Source organism: Dendrobates tinctorius, unplaced genomic scaffold (assembly GCF_039654945.1).
Source record: "Dendrobates tinctorius isolate UK_male_01 unplaced genomic scaffold, ASM3965494v1 ptg000021l, whole genome shotgun sequence".
Lineage (NCBI taxonomy): Eukaryota > Metazoa > Chordata > Amphibia > Anura > Dendrobatidae > Dendrobates > Dendrobates tinctorius.
In genome coordinates, this window is record NW_027361689.1 from 44,763,211 (window position 1) to 44,786,690 (window position 23,480).

Here is a 23,480-nt window from a genome sequence, read left to right on the forward strand (position 1 = left end):
CAGAGCAGAGACAGGGAAGACACAGGGAAAGACACAGCAGGGAAAGAAGCCAAAGACAAGGAGGCAGGGGTAGGACAGAGTTCAGACAAGGTACAGGGACAACGACTCAAGGATCAGGATATACTGCCTCCTGGAAGGCGGACGGAGGTACTAGGCAAGACAAGGTCAGGAGCTGTAGCACAGAGAACAGGATATTCAGCCTCCTGGAGGGCAGACAGACAGGCACAAGACAAAGCTAGGAGTGCAACCTCCAGAGAAGGAGAAACACAGAACAGGGCCTGGCTTACTCAGTAGCAAAACACTGTCTGAGCAATGTCTAAACTCAGTTAATGTTCCAGTGGGTGGGGCAGCCCTAAATAGTAGAGGGCTCTAGGTAATTGGTCAGGGACACATTAGCCAGGTGCACCCTGACTCCATAAGAAGCAGAGAGTTTAGGCGCCGCCCCCCTATACACACAGTCAGGAAACATGAACACAGCAGACAGGAGATAAGAGGGACAGAGCATGGAGCTGGCAGTATACAGAAATCACAGCATGGCCTGGAGCAGTGAGCAAGTTGGTGAGTGGAGAATGGGAGGCCATGCAGCGATGCCAGCAGGGTTGTTACAGCAACCCTCCATCTATACAGAATTATGGTGTCAATTGCTTTGAAAAGTCACAACATTTTTGCACAACTTGGTGGTGTGATTACATTTTGAGACTATTGATGATTTCACGACAGTTTCTCCCAGCTGTTACAAAATGGGTGGAGTTGAGGTAGGACAGGGGTGCAACAGGGGCATGATGTCTAATTCATGAGCAGCTGTGGCGTTCTTTACATCAGAAATCTTACTCCAGATGGGGACTGGAGTTAGGTTTCTGTTGTGGTGCAGGGAGGTGCACACCACACATTAGATGTTCCTGGTTAATTAAGAGTTGTGCACCTTTTAATGAATCAGGAGTGCCTGATTTCAACACACCCTTCATCAAGACCAGCGAGAGTCACCAGCCTTCATGAATCGGGGCCAAAGTGATTAAAGCAGGTAACAAACATAAGAGTCAATCAAGAACCGACAGGGATTTCCGAATACTTTTAGAATTGTGTGCACATGGACTAAAGACTGTGATTGGATCAAGTCAACAATGATCTAATTTCTATGGTCAACAGGGGAGAAAGCAAAAGCGACCATAGACAATACATTATTAGCTGATCCCATTTAATTTCTATGGCATCTGGCAAAGAGTCCTTTAATATTGGCAAGTTGCTCACCACAAAGATCGACCATTTAAATTTTTACCTCTGTGCCAGAGGTGATCGGCCGCCCTCTACTGAATTAACCAGAACATTTTGTGAAACAGAAGATGCTAGAGAATGGGTTAGGCTGAGCCAAACGTTGTGGTCATGCATCTTCCATTGGATGAATATTTTTGGCCCTCTTAGGATGAATGTTAAACACTTACCAGTGACATAAGAGGCAGTAAATGTACTTGACATGGAATTGGCTTTTGTCACAAACTCTACAAGCATGTTTCGCCCAGAAGAAACCAGAGGTGAGATTGGCCCAGACCCAAATGTTCTCTGCAGCAGGACAGGTGACGATTTAGTAGCACCATCATAGACTGTCACATAGTCAGTAGTCGCAATGTTAAGAAAGCTAAACCGTAATGAAATCTAGAACAAAAACCAAAGAGTGTTATTAGTTTGGATCAATGAAAAAATCCACAAATATCTAACTTTTGTGCTCAATGATTTTTGTCTGTATTCATTTTACCTTCATGTATGGGACTTGAATAAGCCAGAGGCAGTTTCCACCACCTTGGTTTGCTGAAAAGCTGCTTCCAGATAGAGATCCTGAGGTCGTCACCAGCTTTGTCCTACAAAGGTCTTTTTGTGGCGATATATATGGATAATGTTAGCGAGGAGTGTAAAGTTCACATCAAATCACAGAGATAAGAACAATTAGGAATTCAGAGAAGACACCAGGCAAAGAAAACTTACTGCAGCCATAGTTGGCATTAATTTTCATCACGTCCACACTACTCATTCCCGATCTCTGTCCTATAGGCACATTAGGATCAGGCTTCGGGACAATAGTAGACAAAGTGCCACTAAGGGAAAAGGCAAACCTATAAAGAGAATGGATGAAGATGAATTTGCCTTAGTCATGATATTGTAGACTTTTAACGGCTGTAAAAAAGATGTGTTTAATGGCTGCTATAAAGTCGACCTGATACATATAGTCATTAGTCATCATCCTTATTTTCAGTGTGTAAAAATGTGTCGCATTAGAGTAAATTCCTTGGATTTTGAAGCTTAATTTTGCTATGGAAAACTGAAGCCAGTCAGATAGTCCTATAAATACATATCCATGTAATACAACAAGATTGACATAAATATACAATAATTATTTATACTTGGTACCAGCAAATGTATCTTGGCATCTATGGCTCGTTTAAAAGGGGTTGACTATACATTAAGTGAAAGTGTCGGGATTTCGCTCCTTAGGACACCTCTCTATTAGCCAGGTTGAAGGACCATGACACAACATGGTCTAGCCTTGCTTGACATTGTCGATGTCACCCATTAGAATGAGACCTATGTAATACTATTGGTCCATCGATATCAGTAACTTGACTTAGAGCAAGTTCTACAAGCATGCTACCATAGGAATAACTCTATATATGGGCCCAAGGTGGTTATGGTAGGACGCAAGCACCACAATTCCACCATCGCTTCAGAGAGATAATTGTTTATGTCTCTCCTCCTGTGTCTTCACATAGTATATGAGTTGTGAGCTTCGCTCAACTGGAGAGAGCTGATGGATGTATGGCTCTCTCCTTCTCTCACGGTGCTGTATTTCAGTCTGAGGCTGAATTCGTACCTCCATGTATCTAGTTTTGAAGACGTACTGACCACAAGCCTCCTGATCCAAACTTGAGAGCATCATTTATTCACCATAATTCTCACCATTCCCAACTGTTTCGTGTCCTGTATGACAGCTCCCCAAGATCAGGATAGTCACCTTAGATCCAAAATGATTGGGAGGTTGGGGCTATGTCTTGACTTCAGCAGTATCTGACTTCTCAGGTCACACATACAGTTGAATATAAAGGTGGAGCAGGGAACCATCAGATCCCTCCTCCACCATTAAGACTATATAGATACTGAAGACATTCATTTTCTGTACCGACTAAATGGTGGAGAGATCGAAAAGGCAACGGAAACGAGGAACTGGACACCAAGGCAAGTTGTGTATGTTTTAGCTCAGCTGTGTATGTGTTGTTGTATAAGATCTGTCTGTACACTGTGGGGGAGACTGTGGGGGCAATGAAAGGTGTCCAATTCTGTACCGTAGCACTAACGGCCTTCACTAGGTGTAATATTTCTGTGTGTGTGAATATAGAGTCGTCTGAGAGTGCTGCCTTAGCATAAAATAAAAATTGACAGTGAGAAATATGTGTCCTGTTTCAAAATTAGAAGGAATGTACTGTATATATCTATAAAGCTGTTCAGTTCAGGACAGGAGAATTGCGCAAACTCTGTTCTGACCATAAAACACAGACAGAACCTAAGATAAAAGCAAAATGAGAAAATATGTATGTAAATGGATAAATAGTAACAGTAAAAACGTTTTGATCAAAAAAGCGTAAAAGTCATCCCACCGCGACAAGGTGTACCCAATCAGGACAGTCCCTAACTCTTGTAGTTCACCTCACTATGTGTCCGCAGACATCCAAATACATAACGGCAGAGCAGGACCTGTTTCTCAACTGTTCAGACACCTGCCCATGGAAAGCCATATAATCAAAATTAAAATGTCTTTGTTTGTACAAAGTAAAAAAAAGTAAAACTAAACCAAGAAAATTGAGCCAAATTAATATTTCTATAAATGCAATGCATAGGTGGGTATTCACACTGTGTCAATTTATTAGACAGAACCTAAGATAAAAACAAAATGAACAAATACCCCAGCATAAAACATAGAAATCTGAATTGGGCCTTAACCTCATTCATGGCCTTAAACCAAGACTTAAGGACTGACTGAGTGTCTCCTTACTCAAACTTAGCAGTCTCGTATATCGTTCTGTGAGGGTATTGAGTTTGGATCAGGACAGCTGCACAAACTCTATGCATTGTGGTCCATGTCCAGACCGCAAAACATGGTTGTCGGAATTTAACCTAAGGCCTCATTCACGTATTTGTATACCATGGTCTGACACCACGACTTGAGGACTGATTGTGGTTCTCCTAACCAAAACTTAACAGATCGCCTATGAGGTGTTGTCTGATATTGCAAAATGTGTGACGCTTTTCTTTTGCCCAAAACATTTGTGACAATGTAATAGGAAATAGCAGTAAATGGAGTAAGGTACAACAAGGAACATCATCTGGACATACCTGTGGTAATGCATTACTGATGTATAATCATACGGAAGGTTATAGGTGTTTCCATCAACAGTATCGAAATTACCAAAGTTAGCTGGAAGAGATGAAAATGATAACATTGCATATTAATACAACCGAATGTAAAGATTTAGCAGCTTCTCTCTAGAGACAGTGAGTATGGTTTATTCATTAGGATCATGCAACCAAGATCTACAGAAGACTGACCACCAACATTTGTACAACTTCTCACCTTTATCCATGTTCTGCCACAAGATGTCAATGTAGTTATCTCTGTCCATTCTGGTATGCTCATGGTAGAAGCCAAGATTGTGCATAGCTTCATGCTGTATCACACCGTACACCATACAGCTTGGTCTGGCCAGGCTTACCATCTGCTTGCCTGAAATTTTCCCAATGTAAGACCAGCAGCTAGGTATAAGATATGAATAGGATAATGTTATATATATTTCATATAAGAATCTTGGTTAAATGAACACTTGTCTTGGAAGATGTTACACATCTAATCCTTTACTAATAAAAGATCCCCAAAAAGTATAGCAAAAGCTTGTGTAGATTTTTAAAAATTTAGTGCAAAGGAAAAGTGGGATATTTGAAAATAAATTTTATTTAGAGTTTAAAAAATAAGATGTAAAAATCCAATTTTTTAAATCTATATATATGAAAGTGAATGTATGTATGTATGTATGTATGTATCACCAACCAATCACGAAGCATCTTTCACTTCACCAGAGCTATTTAAAAGAAGCTGAGCTGTGATTGGTTGCTATGAGCAACAGTTTTCCTTGTAGTCAGTTGTGATAACTGAGGCCTATTATTCTATGGTGCTATTGTCCTTCTGTGCAGCTGAAAATTACACAATTTATTACTGTGCCAACACAGACCACCCCCTGTCACAAACTGCAGGGGGAGCCCAGAATCAGGAACTTCTCTTTGTCTGGCATAAAGCATCTCATTAGCTTAAAAATTCAAACACAGATTTAAAAAAAACACAAGATGGATTTCTCCAACCCAGGTATCATTTTAATCGGTTTAACAGCGCCATCCTGACAATGTTGGCTCTGACAGGATGATGTGGGATATTAGGGGTAGCAGTCCGGTGGCTTTGATGGGATGATGTGGGATATTAGTAGTCCGGTGGCTCTGGCTGACGGGATGATGTGGGATATTAGGGGTAGCAGTCCGGTGGCTTTGATGGGATGATGTGGGATATTAGTAGTCCGGTGGCTCTGGCTGACGGGATGATGTGGGATATTAGTAGTCGTCCGGTGGCTCTGGCTGACAGGATGATGTGGGATATTAGGGGTAGCAGTCCGGTGGCTCTGGCTGACGGGATGATGTGGGATATTAGTGGTAGTAGTCCGGTGGCTCTGGCTGACGGGATGATGTGGGATATTAGGAGTAGCAGTCCGGTGGCTTTGATGGGATGATGTGGGATATTAGTAGTCCGGTGGCTCTGGCTGACGGGATGATGTGGGATATTAGTAGTCGTCCGGTGGCTCTGGCTGACAGGATGATGTGGGATATTAGGGGTAGCAGTCCGGTGACTCTGGCTGACGGGATGATGTGGGATATTAGTGGTAGTAGTCCGGTGGCTCTGGCTGACGGGATGATGTGGGATATTAGGAGTAGCAGTCCGGTGGCTTTGATGGGATGATGTGGGATATTAGTAGTCCGGTGGCTCTGGCTGACGGGATGATGTGGGATATTAGTGGTAGTAGTCCGGTGGCTCTGGCTGACGGGATGATGTGGGATATTAGGAGTAGCAGTCCGGTGGCTTTGATGGGATGATGTGGGATATTAGTAGTCCGGTGGCTCTGGCTGACGGGATGATGTGGGATATTAGTGGTAGTAGTCCGGTGGGTCTGGCTGACGGGATGATGTGGGATATTAGGAGTAGCAGTCCGGTGGCTTTGATGGGATGATGTGGGATATTAGTAGTCCGGTGGCTCTGGCTGACGGGATGATGTGGGATATTAGTGGTAGTAGTCCGGTGGCTCTGGCTGACGGGATGATGTGGGATATTAGTGGTAGTAGTCCGGTGGCTCTGGCTGACGGGATGATGTGGGATATTAGGGGTAGCAGTCCGGTGGCTTTGATGGGATGATGTGGGATATTAGTGGTAGTAGTCCGGTGGCTCTGGCTGACGGGATGATGTGGGATATTAGTGGTAGTAGTCCGATGGCTCTGGCTGACGGGATGATGTGGGATATTATAGTGAATGTGTCTATGCGGAGTGGGCAGGGCTGTACACTCAGCTATATATATATATATATATATATATATATATATATATATATATATATATATATATATAGTTATAATAAATGATAATGATTGTATCTAACTGTAGTTAGTTACTTTGCCTGGGCAGCGCCGGGCTCTTCAGGTAGTAAAACATAAAAATGAAGAAATGTAATTAGAACAATGAATTTGAATAATTTTGAGTTTTGGGAAACATGAAAAAATACAGGATTTTTTGGTTAATTTTACTTAAAAAATTAATATAATGTATGACTTAAAATTCATACATCTTACAGCAATGTCAATGAAAAATATCAGGTACAGTAGAGAAAATAAGTATTTGATATACTGACAATTTTGCAAATTTTCCCACCTACAAGGAATGGAGAGACCTTTAATTTTTATCGTACACTTCAACTGTGAGAGACAGAATCTAAAAATAAAAGCCCGAAAATCACATTGTATGATTTTTACATAATTAAATTGCATTTATTGCATGAAATAAGTATTTGATCACATATCTACCAGCAAGAATTCTGGTTCTGACAGACCTGACAGTTTTTCTATTCTGCACTCATTACCTGTATTAATTGCATCTGTTTGAGCTCGTTACCTGTATAAAAGACACCTGTCCACACACTCAATCACACTCCAACCTCTCCACCATGGCCAAGACCAAAGAGCTGTCTACAGACTCCAGGGACAAAATTGTAGACCTGCACAAGGCTGGTATAAGCTACAGGACAATAGGCAAGCAGCTTGGTGAGAAGACAACTACTGCTGGCACAATTATTAGAAAATGGAAGAAACACAAGATGACTGTCAATCTTCCTCAGTCTGGGGCTCCATGCAAGATCTTGACTCTTGGGATAAGGATGATTCTCTGAAAGATCAGGAATTAGCCCAGAACTACACGGGAGGACCTGGTCAATGACCTGAAGAGAGCTGGAACCACAATCACAAACATTACCATTAGTAACACAATATGCCGTCATGGATAGAGATAGGTGGACACCTGGATTTTGGGTCCAACGGGTTTGGCCGAACAGTTGCAAAATGTATGGGTTCGGGTACAAAAACAGTACCTGAAGCTGGACCTCATTCACTTGAATGGGGGGCCCGAACATACAGTGTTTGCCATTCTGTCATGTGCATGCGAGTGCGGCAAACATCGCTTCTGATCGGCGGTAAAATCATCAACGCCGGTCATACAGCCGCGGTTCTCATGAAGTCAAACGACATCGTAAGTGCGCAGCTGTGATGAAAGGTACAAAGTTTACCTCCGGTCACTGGTGTCAGCTGATGGGACTACTGTTCACATCGGTCGATGACTACTGTCACTAATAACAGTGAGAGCAGGCACTGGGTGATGGGAGTATTTATCAACCGGCGCCCTCACTGTTAATAAATAATAATAAAACAGTGTGAGTACCCCTGTATTTTTGATAACCAGCCAGGCAAAAGTCACAGCTGGGGGCCAAACATGCACCTTTTCTGGGCGGCTGTGAGCTGGTATTTTCAGGCTGGGGGGAGATATCCATAGCCCCTTACCAGCCTGAGAATACCAGCCCCCAACTGTCTGCTTTAGCAAGGCTGGTTATCAAAAATGGTGTATCCCACAACGTTTTTAAATTATCTATTTAAATTAAAATCGGAGTGGGGACTCCATTATTCTTGATAACCAGGAATGCTGAAGCTGACAACTGAGGGTTGCAGCCCCTAGCTTTGACTTTTGTCTGGCTGGTTATCACAAATACAGGAGAACCCACGCCAATTTTTTTTTAAAATTATTTATTTACAGCGTGGACGCCAGCTGATGAATACTCCCATAGTCCCATCAGCGGACACCAGTGACTGGACATAAACTTTACACTTCCAATCACAGCTGCATGCTCATGCTGTCTTGCAACAGCATGGGAACTCCAGCTCTTGGATTGGCGGTGATGATTTTACTGCCAATCAGAAGTAGTGTTTGTCTCGCTGTTATGCACATGACAGTGCAACAAACACCCGGTGTTCGGGTGGCTAAACCCGAACAGTAACACAGACTTCCTGGTAAAGTTTGTGTTCCACGTCCATGCTCGAATCGCCCATCTCTAGTCATAGATTAAAATCCTGCAGGGAACGCAAGGTCCCCCTGCTCACACTAGTACATGTTCTGACCCATTTGAAGTTTGCCAATGAAGATCTGGATGATCCAGAGGAGGCATGGGAGAAGGTCATGTGGTCAGATGAGACCAAAATAGAACTTTTTGGTGTTAACTCCACTAGCCATGTTTGAAAGAAGAAGAAGAAGAAGAAGGAGGAGTACAACCCCAAGTACACTGTCCCAACTGTGAAGGGTGGGGTAAACATCATACTTTTGGGGGGCTTTTCAACAAAGGGGACAGGATGACTTCATCGTATTGCAGGGAGGATTGCTGTGGTCATGTATTGCGAGATTTTGGCTAACAAGCTCCTTCCTTCAGTAAGAGCATTGGAGATGGGTCATGGTGGGTGTTCCAGCATGACAATGACCTCAAACAGACAGGGCAACTAAGGAGTGGTGCCGTAAAAAGCATTTCAAGGAGATGGAGTGACCTAGCCAGTTTCCAGACCTGAACCAAATAGGACATTTTTGGAGAGAGCTGAAACTCAATGTTGCCCAGCTACTGCCCCAAAACCTGAAAGATCTAGAGAAGAACTATATGAAGGAGTAGACCAACATCCCTGCTGCAGGGTGTGCAACCATGGTTAAGAACTACAGGAAACGTTTGACCTCTTTATTTGCAAACAAAGGTTTCTGTACCAAATATTAAGTTCTGTTTCTCTATTGTATAAAATACTTATTTCATGCAATAACATGCAATATAATTATTTAAAAATCATGCGATTTTCTGTATTTTATTTTTAGATTCTGTCTCACAGTTGAAGTGTACCTACCATAAAAATTACAGACCTCTCCATTCTTTGTAGGTGGGAAAACTTGCAAAATCGGCATCGTATCAAATACTTATTTTCTCCTCTGAATTGAAAAAGTCGTTCTTAGTAAAATTTTCCCCCTTTTGTAAATTGGACAATTACTGTTTAACAGTCATGGCATCAATTATAGATAACCCGCCCCCTTTAAGTGAATGTTAGTACTTACCCCGATCCAGGTTCTATACTAAGATAGTCCGGTTCCGAGTTCCGGGTCACAAACTGCACACAGGTCATCACTTCAAACTCTTTCAGAGCTTCGTTAATCAGAGATGCATCTGATGCCGCTGAAGATGAGAAGAGTTCAGTGTCAGTTTTAGAATCAGGAAAATCAGGAAGAGCCGTGTACACAGCGCCTACTGGTTGGTTCCCTTGGCACTCTGGGTGCTCTTACATGGGTACTCTGCATTATAGAGGCATCTAAAGCCATATTCTGTCAGTTTTCAGAATTTGAGTAAAACCAAAAGGACAAAGGCATTATCCAGACCATAGGCTCTTAAAGATGCGGAAACACTTAAATGTGCTCAGAGATAAAAGTTCCAGCTGCTGGAATGAAATGAATAATACAATAAATAAGATAATAGACCAGGCAAAGCGGTTTTATCAACTCGTTTCCAAGTGCGCACACTTCTTCAGCAGGAGAAGCACAAGTCACAACCACAGTTGTGGGTCTCCTGATGAATAAGTGAGCGCCCTTTGAAACGCGTTGATAACACATTAACTACTCAATGATCTAAATTTTTTTCTGGACTTCTATAATTATTAACGCGTTTCGTAGTGCACTCACTTCTTAATCAGGACATCCACAAGTGTGGTTGCAATTTCTGGTTCTCCTGCTGAAAAATGTAGTACATTTCGAAACGCGCTGAGAATCAAACCACATTACCTGTTTTACTATCTCCAGTTTTTTTTCTGGCCATGTATATTTATTGAGACACCAGCAGCGCAGCATATCTGCTTCTCCATATTTCTTCATTTTTCTGACTTTTTCATACAGACTGGCCCTTATATGGCTATGGGTGCATTAAGTGGATTTATCAGCGGATTTTACAATACAAATTGCCAACGTCAGTAAAAAGCTCACTTATGCCTGACTAGACTATCTATCTGCTTTAAAAATCTATGTTAGAATGGTAAAAAGAATTGTAATATTAAAATGAGAATTTTTTGAGTCCAGCTATAGAAAGAGCTCAAGAGTCCAAGTGTATTCAGCCTCTGCCCACCCAGTCAGACAGACTTATGCAGCTTGTAATGAAAAGTGGGAGCAGCAGGGAGGAGGGATGCTGTGGAGTGGTCAATCAGGTGAGGTCGGTCACGATTCAGTGGTTGGGAAGAGGGAGATTGAGGAGCTTTCAAACAGGCTACGTGGGTGATGACTGAGTTTAACCTTTAACCAAGGATTAAACAGCCATTCTGACTTGGATTTTTCATATTAAGTAAAGTAGTTTCAACAAGTGTAAGATCTATTTGGCAACAAATGCCATTTGTATTGTGAAAGCTGATGACGGTTCTGCCATAAATAGAGTCCTAATACTGCTGTGTGCATGCTACGTGCAAGTAAAATGGTATTAGGGTGAAATTATAGTGTATCATAATAGTAAAATTTCTACCACCACTAATAATAAATATACATCCTGATCTCATACTGCAGTAGGAATAGCATCAATATCAAGAGGTGTGAATAACTAGAAAAAATATTTTAAAACCAATATTATTTTATTTAATCAATATTTAAAACATACACATACATCAAAATGTCAGCTCCAGCAATACTTGGAATTAACAGGGAAAATGTATGCAGGATCAACCTTGCATTTATAATTACGATGCAATCAGCATACCAAATTTTATATGCAGTAAACATTTGGATACATTAATGTAATGATAATATACAGTATCAGACAGACTCTATTCAAATACCCCAAATCAATTTAAATGTGATCCTAATCAATGTTTCTGATCATACTGCAATCAGTGTATCCAAATATATATCATAAATATTCAAACATATTTATATGATGTTAATATATAATATCCAAATAAAGACTCTGTTCAAATACTTCCAATAACAGCAATATACAGCATAATAGTGCAAATAGCATAAAAAACCTCTGATTAGATAGCAATGAATACGATTTCTAAGTTGTGAATAGTCACACCTGCAAAGTGATCTAGTGCTTAAATAAACAATGGCCGCCGGCGCCAGGCATAGATAGTGGGGCACAATAAAGACTAAATCCTTACAGAGTGTAATGCTCTCTTTCCAATAATAGTTGCACCACTAGTTATTAACCCATGCTGACACTGAACTGCCAAAACCCTCGCCCCATACATATTACCTGAATTAAAGCTACTGAGCCAATATAATGTCCAGTGGCACGCTGACACTACAACCCCGATGCACGTTTCAACAAGGAGGCTTCTAGGGCCTCTTTGTCAAGTATATGTAGACGTGTCTCTGGACAAGGAGATGCTAGGACTTCTTTATCAATTTTGAATAGACATGTCTCTGGACAAGGAGGCTCTAGAACCTATTTATCAAGTATATGCCAACATGTCTGTATATACTTGATAAAGCAGTCCTAAAGTCTCAAACACATTGGATCTTTTGAGATTATATTCTCTTGCCAATAAAAGACATTTTATTTATATCATCGTTTGATGAATTTACTGCACGTTTTGGGATATTTTTGCTCTCCATGGATGATTATTGAGTGACTTACTCATCTGGTGCCAATTGTTGCTATCTGAGATTGATTGCATATCAGGTAGAATATATATACCATAAATGTCTGAGATGGGACAAATCTGTGTGACATGCACTATTTACCCAGTCATAGCACTATATATGCAGATGTGACTGTCTGGTACTGCAACTACATGCCCTTCACTTGGATAGGAATTGCATTTAACTGCAGTACCAGCTACAGCCACAACTGTATGGATGGCGCTGTCTGGGTACATATTATAGTAGGCACTGAACTGCTGTGGCTTTGTTAATTGGCTATCCTAGGGATAGTTCATCAATAATAAAGCCATGGAAAAAAATGCTTTGTTGCTTGAGACTATGAGAAAACAAATAGGAGGCACTTACAGTACTGTGGATCTATGGTATATGGTACTGGGACGATTCCATTGGCGTTCTTCTCCCATTTGCATGAGGTGCATTTTCTGGCATTACGGTTAATGACAAAGGCTACATCACTTTCTTTCAGCAAAATACGAACATCTAAGATGGAGCAATGGATATTATTTCTGATGTTTTTATAGTAGATCTTGATGTAAAAAAAACTACAGTTTTGTGCATACAGCTCATGTACAAACCAATGTCTCTATGACCAGCAACCTGATGGCTTGATACTATCAAGATGACGGCAGAGAAGACCCTGGTGGACCCATCTAGGCTTGCACAAGAATGATCTTCCTCCATATCCTTCATCCACCAAATTGACATGGCTCAAGATCAAGCCAAAGGCCGTTAAATAAATAATAACAAACAGTGTCTCTATGGTTATACAAGCTATGTAGTCTGAATTTAAAGTCATACTCTCTTCCATTTGTCTCTATTTCCACCACCAACCAAATATATCTCCATCGAGATGTAGCAAAAAATGTAAGCCTTCCCTTAGTCATTGGACCAAACAGACTAGGACCAAACATAGACAACTCTTACATAGAAGGAAGACCACATCTATGGATCTCCCTTAATGAACTAGTCTGGAGAGATATTAAGGAGGAGGACCGGTCCATATATTTGAATTACTGCCATGCAATACTATATTTTACCTACAATGGCCACTGCAGAGGGAAATCGATGACCAGCCACAGCTCGGCACAATTATTTAGGTTTCAGAAAAGAGGGATCTTTATGAGAAGCCCATTCAATATTGGCAATCTGCTTTTAATGATCTCTAAATCTACTGAGGACTAGTTACATATCTCTACATCTTGTGAATTACACTTTGAGCCTCCTTGGAAAGCAGAAGCAAAAAGTCAACTTTTTGAAAAATGTACCTTTGTTCGCAGCCTGGATGAGTTCAAATACAGTGCGGTCCGTGCCGGAGGTACTGTCATCTGTAGAGATAAAATACATGAGGACAAGGCGCCATCTCTATGAAGACAGGATAATGTAATGAGTCTGTATAGATATGTGGGATCACTATCTGATAAGGTGAATGACATTACTTGCCGAATATAGAAATGTACCAGTAATGTACCCCATATCGAGGAGCAGATCTGGTCAAAAGCTCAAATTAGAGTCATGTTTTCAGGAATTTTTTAAAGGCTCCCATCTTTTAAGGAGCCCCATTCCCACTAGACTGGCAACCTGAATTTAAAGCTAAAGCCTTTGCTGACCTAAACCACATTAGACAAGACCTTATCCATGTGATTACTGTATGCATGAAGACAAATTACGAGCATGTCATCCTATGTCGCTTGTTAGCTAGGGTGCTACTTTCAATAACACTGGCTATGCAAATCATGATGTGTCATCTAAAGGTCTAGACAATTATCTTATCTTAAAGTGGTGGTCTCAGAAGGAATTTATCAGAGAAGGGTGCACACATACATATTCTGGAGGTAAAATTCACATCTTCTACATCTGTGGGAGATATTATACATTGACATTAATATTCTGAAAATGTGGAGAACTTACATAGAATACGAGGTTCATTCACCTGTGAGAAGAAGCAAAAAAGTGACCATTAAGTCTTTAAAGAAAGTTGAAGACTTTTCAGAAAATGATCCCAGCATGGACCCAAGCATTTCAATGTGGTATGTACAAGCATTGCAAACGTTCTATCACCACAAAGTCATAGAGAAAACAGGCAAGTGGATTATGACTTACCGGTCTGGGCAGAACCTGGCCAGTCAAGCACAGCAAGAAGGCCACCTTCATCAGCTCCATGGTCTTGTATTTTGTATTTAGTGACAGCTGAGACACCTGTAAGAGATGCTGAATAGATGCTGTATATAAACCCCTCCAGAGGATGAGATCAGCCAATCCTCACAAAGAGCCTGACCCTTCACCATGGGTGGTGGTGATGGTCCTCAGACCCCTCCCTTACATGCTGATTACACTAATTATATATTCAGGAATCACATAAGGTGCCTGAGGATGCGCCTTCTGTCACGTACGAACTTAGCAGTACTAGAAGTTGCACTTAAGGGCTATGTTCTTGCTATATATTTTGTATCAGTGTGAGGTTACTCATGCTATATTGGAGCTGAGCTAATATATAAAAATCATTGCATTTTTTTATTTTTTGGCCCAAATATCTGAAATGTTGGAAAAGCCGGTAAAGAATTTGTAAAAAAAAAAAAAACTAAAAACCCAACAGTAATGCTTGAACCCAGTCTACATGGACTACTGCACTGACCAGAGGCAAAATATGACCAAAGAGAGCTATGCGCACTTAGTAATTTATACTAGATCACCAAGTACACACTGGCTGCCATAGTTCTTTGGAGAGAAAATTCTGGTTACACCGGGCGAGGCAACGCCAAGAACCCGAAACAGTATTTCACCCAATAAATGCATGTCTTGCTCGATCATCGGGTGATCGGCAGCCCGTTTACGCAGCATGATAATCGTGTAATTGAACAATCATGAAATCATTCACAGTTGTCTCGCAGCGTAAATGCAGCTTTAAAGACATTAAAACAGATCCATTAGAAGGAGCAATGACAATTAGGCCTTAAATAGGAGAATGTGACAAATCCAGTCCCGCAGAGGTGCCGGGGCAGAGTGAATACTGCACGTACACAGGCCACTGTAGCCATTGTACTGATCGGTGATCTGCATGTGAAGGGTTCACCTGCTCTTCCATTGTGTCCAGATTCACTGGTTACAGCTTCCAAGTGTAATCTGCAGATAATGAGCCCATTAGTATAATGTGATGAGGAAAGTGGGATTTTTACTGAACTGACACCTTACAGACAAACAATTCAGAATTTTTCCCATTTCTTAATATTGAGATTTAAAGTGGGAAAATCAATTGCCGTGTGTGTAATGTTTCTCTAATAAAATATCATGTTATTTCTTGCATATGATGACCGCTATAAAAAATACCCCTATATGGCAGAATTACTATTTTTGGCTACTTTGACTCCCCCAAAAAATGAAATAAAAGAGATCAGAAAGTCAAAAATTGTAATAAAAACTACAGCTGTGAAGCGGAAATAAATCCTTGATACAACTCTATAATGGCGTAATAGTTTCTAGGATGGGAAGATCTGGATGGGACAAATGCAGACAGGGCAATACTGTAATGAACAAGATGGCGGTGAGGGTGATGGTAGCCCTTACCTGTAAGGGTTGTGTAAGGAAACAACACCTGTAGAAGCCTGATGTGTTGTAGCTGCAGCCCCAAGGCTGGAGGATAGTATCATAGTGAAGTTTAGCAAAGTGGAAGTTATCATGATGCATGGACTGTGGTCACGAAAAAGATGTGATACAGAGAGTAAAAGCAAGGATTTTTCCTCAACCAACGCATTTCGGCACCTTTCTCAACGTAAAAAAACAAGTGTCGTAGTTTTAAGGTTGAAAGAAAGAAAAATCCTTTGAGTTCAACCTAAAATGTATATTCTCATGAACTGCTGAAAAAGCATTTGGCATCATTTCACATGTACACGACATGAAATAGGGAGTAATATATCGTAGTATAAAAGGGGAAGGAAAAAGTATTGGAAGACAAAATATAACTTTTTGATGTAAATATTAATATTAAGTGCTCTTATTAAAGACTTTTATACTGTATCCTGATCAAAAATTAAATATCCCTGTTACCTGTCGGCAATAAGATACAGCTATCACAGTCACCGGTCCTGTGCTTTAGACAGCTTTAATCGCTAACGTTTCTTGCAACACAATAGGAGCATGGTGCCAATTGTCATCAGCTACATGTCCATAGTGTGTTTAGGCTCCATTCTCATGTCCTGTAATGATTTATCAAAATGGATCCGGCAGCAATTAATTGATAAAAAAATGGCCAGACACCATTTTTTATGTCCGGGCATTTAACTGCATTCATTAATTGAGGATACTACAAGAACTCAAGCAGCTTTACCTTCATTTATGGTCAAGTTACCAGGGCTGTGGAGTCGGTAAGTCAAACCTGCGACTCCGACTCCTCAATTTCCCTTACACCGACTCCGACTCCAACTCCGACTCCGACTCCACGACTCCGACTCCGACTCCCACACATATTGCTTATATTTAAGTGAAAAATTTATTGTAGTACAATGTGAACCTCAGACATTTAATCATTTTTATGATCCAATAATCAAGATATTTAGATAGAACAGAATATATATTGGTGTACTACCCGGTTTTCATTCTTTTTGGTACAGATACGATATGGATAGACAGATATGGATAAATGGATAGATAGAGCAGATTTCTAATCTGCTTTTGCTATTGAAAACATTATCTATGAGCTCAAAAACCTTTCAGGTGATGCAGTTTTTTAAAAAGATGATCAACTTTTGCAGCTGAAAAACGTATCCTCAAAAAACACAGGAAAAACGCTGTGTGTGAATGTAGCCTTAGATCAGGAATAGAACAGCCATTTATAGGACATTTCATAACTTTCCCAAACTCCTATGAAAAAATATTCAGCACATCCTGCATTGAACTACTGTGCCCAATTTATTATATATTTTAGGAGTCGGAGTCGGTCCATTTTATACCGACTCCAACTCCGACTCCGACTCCACCAAAATGAGCACCGACTCCGACTCTGACTCCACGACTCCGACTCCGACTCCACAGCCCTGCAAGTTACAGTGTAATTTATTTTTTAATAAGAGTAGTTTAATTATTTCAACATGTGCGTCAGTAAAAGTTATATTTTTTCTTTATACTCACATTCTTTTTCCTTACCCGTTTTATATTACTCAACCTATAACCTAACAAGTTGATCTATAGGAAGTAAAAAACAAAAACAAAAGGCAAATGCTAACACTAGCGTCCTTGCTGGCCATTGCACTAGACAGGTTATAGTAAGGTAACAGCTAAGGACTAGGCACATGAAGTCGTCGGAGGGAAGAACCCGCATAGTGTGTTAGGGGAGCTTAGGGATAGGCTCAGGTTGTTAGGAGGTGTCACAACCCTCGTTTCCTACTGTTAGAACCTTCCTGTCACTTTTTCCATCCCGTTGATTGTGTGTGTTGTGCTGCCCTCCGGACTTTCCCATCCTGAGCATGACAGCAGGATCCGTGACCTGTCATAGGCCCATGAGCATGCATATATAAGCAGAGCACTACATAAAACCCCACCCATAGGCCGCCCCAAAGCACGAGAATCACATTAACTGAAAACTACCAATAGAGATTAAACAACAGCCCCAAGGCGGATTTCTTCAACCCAGGTATCATTTTTCTCATTAAAATGGCGCCACCCTGACACTGTCTGTAGCTTATTGAGCAAAATCCTGCTGACAGGTTCCCTTTAATAACATTGATTGCTCTTCTGCGCCCATTCTAGTTCAGTTAGTGACTTGTATAGCGCAAAACAATGTTTGTATCATAAGCATCAATGCCTCTTTATACAGTTGTGGCCAAAAGTATTGACACCCCTGCAATTCTGTCAGATAATACTCAGTTTCTTCCTGAAAATGATTGCAAACACAAATTCTTTGTTATTATTATCTTCATTTAATTTGTCTTAAATGAAAAAACACAAAGAATTGTCCTAAAGCCAATTTGGATATAATTCCACACCAAACAAAAAAAAGAGGGTGGACAAAAGTATTTGCACTGTTCGAAAAATCATGTGATGCTTCTCTAATTTGTGTAATTAACAGCACCTGTAACTTACCTGTGGCACCTAACAGGTGTTGGCAATAACGAAATCACACTTGCAGCCAGTTGGCATGGATTAAAGTTGACTCAACCTCTGTCCTGTGTCCTTGTGTGTACCACATTGAGCATGGAGAAAAGAAAGAAGACCAAAGAACTGTCTGAGGACTTGAGAAAACAAATTGTGAGGAAACATGAGCAATCTCAAGGCTACAAGTCCATCTCCAAAGACCTGAATGTTCCTGTGTCTACCGTGCGCAGTGTCATCAAGAAGTTTAAAGCCCATGGCACTGTGGCTAACCTCCCTTGATGTGGACGGAAAAGAAAAATTGACAAGAGATTTCAACGCAAGATTGTGCGGATGTTGGATAAAGAACCTTGACTAACATCCAAACAAGTTCAAGCTGCCCTGCAGTCCGAGGGTACAACAGTGTCAACCCGTACTATCCGTCGGCATCTGAATGAAAATGGACTGTATGGTAGGAGACCCAGGAAGACCCCACTTCTTACCCCGAGACATATAAAAGCCAGGCTGGAGTTTGCCAAAACTTACCTGAAAAAGCCTAAAATGTTTTGGAAGAATGTTCTCTGGTCAGATGAGACAAAAGTAGAGCATTTTGGGCAAAGGCATCAACATAGAGTTTACAGGAGAAAAAAAAGAGGCATTGAAAGAAAAGAACACGGTCCCTACAGTCAAACAAGGCAGAGGTTCCCTGATGTTTTGGGGTTGCCTTGCTGCCTCTGGCACTGGACTGCTTGACCGTGTGCATGGCATTATGAAGTCTGAAGACTACCACCATATTTTGCAGCATAATGTAGGGCCCAGTGTGAGAAAGCTGGGTCTCCCTCAGAGGTCATGGGTCTTCCAGCAGGACAATGACCCAAAACAGACTTCAAAAAGCACTAGAAAATGGTTTGAGAGAAAGCACTGGAGACTTCTAAGGTGGCCAGCAATGAGTCCAGACCTGAATCCCATAGAACACCTGTGGAAAGATCTAAAAATGGCAGTTTGGAGAAGGCACCCTTCAAATATCAGGGACCTGGAGCAGTTTGCCAAAGAAGAATGGTCTAAAATTCCAGAAGAGCATTGTAAGAAACTCATTGATGGTTACCGGAAGCGGTTGGTCGCAGTTATTTTGGCTAAAGGTTGTAAAACCAAGTATTAGGCTGAGGGTGCCAATACTTTTGTCTGGCCCATTTTTGGAGTTTTGTGTGAAATGATCAATGTTTTGCTTTTTGCGTCATTCTCTTTTGTGTTTTTTCATTTAAGACAAATTAAATGAAGATAATAATACCAAAGAATTTGTGATTGCAATCATTTTCAGGAAGAAACTGAGTATTATCTGACAGAATTGCAGGGGTGTCAATACTTTTGCCCACAACTGTATACAGCCCATAATTATATTTGCTTTGCAGCAGCTTTATGACATTGGATACTAAAGTTTAGTGTACAATTTCTCAGCCCAAACCTCCAGCTTCCCCAAGTCTCTTTGCAATATGAAATTATTTTCCTCTGTGTTGATTACCTGCAGAGTTTAGTATCAACTTCAGATATTGATATTCTACTCTGTATCTCCTCAACAAGGTCATTAATTAATATTTTAGAAAGAAGCTGGCCCAATACTGACCCCTGTGATATCCCCACTGTTTTCTATGAACCCCTGAGACTGTATACCATTAATTACCACCCTCTGTTTTGTATCACAAAACAAGTTCTTCTGTCTCCGACATTTAATCCAATATTTGAATATCTGTCTGGAAATATACTGTTATTTGCTGTATAGAATGTACAGGTTTCTATATATTTTACTGTTTTCTGTATCTTTGGCGCCATCTACTGACCAAAGTCAAAACTGCAGTGTTATTCTATTTTACTTTTGTTTTGCTTTCCCTCCATTCACAATGTATTCTGGGACAGCTTGCAAAGCACCCTGGTTAGTTTGCAAAGCATTATGGTTTAATCCAGCCCCCATTTTTCCCTCCAGTCCTCCATTTTCTCTCAAGCGGGCTTCCTGTGAACATCTCATTTCTCTACTCCCCTTGTGCCAGCATCGCTGGTAGGTAATCACACTTCCCGCATCAAATTCCTGTCTTAGATCACCCTGCTTAGCTAGCTCTCCCCTGCTAAGCTAGTAGTGCAGATAATGTATGTTATGTATATTATGTATTTCTATGAACCCAGTACTGATTGTATTTTCATGTTTTACTTGTAGTTTCACTGCACCAATATACCACTACGTTCAATAAAGCACATATTCAACCTACAGTCTCCTTATTGGACCCCCGGTATAGTGGTTTAGCTGCCTGTACAAGCTACATGAATCCTGGTTCATTAGTGAGGACAGGACACAAGTTAATAATTGAATTACACATATTTTTCCCTAGAACCATAGTTGTCATTTTATATACCAACCTTTTATGTGGCACCATAAAATCCAGTTAGACAACATCCACAGCCTTAGTTTCACAGTCTGGAACTTACCTCCTCATAGATGCTTGCCAGATAAGTTAAAGTCTGCAACCTCATTTCCTTCTCTGCAAGCATGTTTGAATGGTATATATTTCATTAGTAGCATAGTAACATAGTTAGCAAGGCCGAAAAAAGACATTTGTCCATCCAGTTCAGCCTATATTCCATCAGAATAAATCACCAGATCTACGTCCTTCTAAAGAACCTAATAACTGTAAGATACAATATTATTATGCTCCAGGAAGACATCCAGGTCTGTCTTGAACCCCTTGACAGAGTTCACCATCACAACCTCCTCAGGCAGGGAATTCCAGATTCTCACTGCCATAACAATAAAGAATCCTCTTCTAAATTGGTGAAAAAACCTTCTCTCCAACAGACGCAGAGAATGCCCCCTTGTGACCGTCACATTCCTTGTTATAAACAGATCCTCGGAGATATATTTGTATTGTCCCCTCATATATTTATACATGGTCATTAGATCCCTACTCAGTCGTCTTTTTTAGATTAAATAACCCTAATTTTGCTAATCTTTCTGGGTATTGTAGCTCCCCCATACCCTTTATTAATTTTGTTGCCCTTCTTTGTACGCCCTCTAGTTCCATTATATCCTTCCTGGGCACCGATGCCCAAAACTGTACACAGTACTCCATGTGTGGTCTAACCAGGGATTTGTACAGAGGCAGTATAATGCTCTCATCATGTGCATCCACACCTCTTAATGCACCCCATGATCCTGTTTGCCTTGGCAGCCACTGCCTGGCACTGGCTGCTCCAGGTAAGTTTATCATTAACTAGGATCCACAAGTCCTTCTCCATGTCAGATTTACCCAGTGGTTTCCCGTTCAGTGTGTAATGGTGATATTGATTCCTTCTTCCCATGTGTATAACCTTACGTTTATCATTGTTAAACCACATCTGCCATCTTTCGGCCCAAGTTTCCAACTTATCCAGATCCATCTGTAGCAAAATACTATCTTCTCTTGTATTGACTGCTTTACATAGTTTTGTATCACCTGCAAATATCGATATTTCACTGTGTAAACCTTCTACCAGATCGTTAATAAATATGTTGAAGAGAATAGGTCCCAACACCGACCCCTGCTGTACCCCACTGGTCACAGCGACCCAGTTAGAGAATATAGCATTTATAACCACCCTCTGCTTTCTATCACTAAGCCAGTTACTTACCAATTTACACACATTTTCTTCCAGCCCCAGCATTCTCATTTTGCATACCAACCTCTTTTGTGGTATCAAACGCTTTGGAAAAATCAAGATATACCACATCCAATGACTCACCTTGTCCAGTCTATAGCTTACCTCTTCAAAAAAGCAGATTAGATTGGTTTGACAGGAGCGATTCCTCATAAACCCATGCTGATACGGAGTTAAACAGTTATTCTCATTGAGATAATCCAGAATAACATCCCTCAGAAACCCTTCAAATATTTTACCAACAATAGAGTTCATCAGACCTCAATGGTGAAGGGGAAAATGAACTCACAACAGTACCTCCCCCTTGAGGAGGGGTCACCGAACCCTCAACCACGCCACCAGGGCAAATCAGGGTGAGCCCGATGAAAGGCACGCACCAATCTTTTGGCATGAATATCAGAGGCAGAGACCCAGGAATTATCCTCCTGACCATAACCCTTCCACTTAACCAAATACTAGAGTCTCCGTCTAGCCAGACGGGAATCCAGTATCTTCTCTACCTCATATTCCATATTACCTTCAACCAATACAGGGTCCGGACGTGCCACCCCAGGAACTACTGGTTCAACAAACCTCTTCAACAAGGACTTATGAAACACATTATGGATTTTAAATGTGACAGGAAGAGCCAACCGAAAAGAGACCGGATTAATAATCTCCAAAATCTTGCAAGGTCCAATAAATCTAGGCTTAAACTTAGGAGAGGCCACCTTCATAGCGATATTTTTTGATGATAACCAAACCATATCACCAACCTTAAACTGGGGACCAATGGTCCTATGTCGGTTGGAAAACCGCTGGGCCTTTTCCTGGGAGAGAGATAACTTATCCACCACTTGGTCCCAGATCTGGTGCATTCTCTCCACCACAGTGTCAACACCTGGGCAGGCAGAAGGCTCCACCTGCCCTGAAGAAAATCAAGGATGAAACCCAAAGTTACAAAAAAAAGGTGACATCAAAGTGGCAGAACTAGCTCTATTATTTAAAGCAAATTCGGCCAAGGGCAAAAATGAAACCCAATCATCCTGATCAGTGGAAATAAAACATCTCAAATACGACTCCAAGGTCTTGTTTGTTCTCTCCGTCTGCCCATAGGTCTGAGGGTGAAAAGCAGAGGAGAAGGACAACTGAATTCCCAGCTTGGAACAGAAAGTCCTCCAAAATCTAGACACAAACTGAACTCCTCTGTCACATACAATGTTCTCAGGAATCCCGTGCAAGCGAACCACCTGTTGCAAAAATAGGGTCACCAACTCAGAGGAAGATGGCAACTTAGGGAGTGGTAGGAGATGAACCATCTTAGAGAACCTATCACAAATCACCCAAATAACAGTCATTCTCTGAGAGACAGGCATATCAGAGATGAAATCCATTGAAATATGGGTCCATGGCCTCCTGGGGACCG

General features: G+C 41.0%; 1 protein-coding gene and 1 long non-coding RNA gene across 2 annotated transcripts in view; one reads left to right on the forward strand and one right to left on the reverse strand.

Annotated features, from left to right (window-relative positions):
* The window catches only part of LOC141083870 (astacin-like metalloendopeptidase), a 35,790-nt gene extending 22,112 nt beyond the window's left edge, over window positions 1-13,678 (reverse strand). The window contains exons 1-8 of the mRNA XM_073568357.1: window positions 13,600-13,678; window positions 12,680-12,814; window positions 9,755-9,872; window positions 4,616-4,794; window positions 4,378-4,459; window positions 1,978-2,105; window positions 1,751-1,863; window positions 1,440-1,650 (exon numbers count right to left, since the gene is read on the reverse strand). Of these exons, the coding sequence (XP_073424458.1) occupies window positions 1,440-1,650; window positions 1,751-1,863; window positions 1,978-2,105; window positions 4,378-4,459; window positions 4,616-4,794; window positions 9,755-9,872; window positions 12,680-12,814; window positions 13,600-13,678 (1,045 nt within the window). The remainder of the gene's footprint in view (window positions 1-1,439; window positions 1,651-1,750; window positions 1,864-1,977; window positions 2,106-4,377; window positions 4,460-4,615; window positions 4,795-9,754; window positions 9,873-12,679; window positions 12,815-13,599) is intronic.
* Window positions 1-23,480, forward strand: part of LOC141083745 (uncharacterized) — an 84,819-nt gene that overhangs the window by 24,593 nt on the left and 36,746 nt on the right. The gene's annotated exons all lie outside the window — the stretch shown is intronic.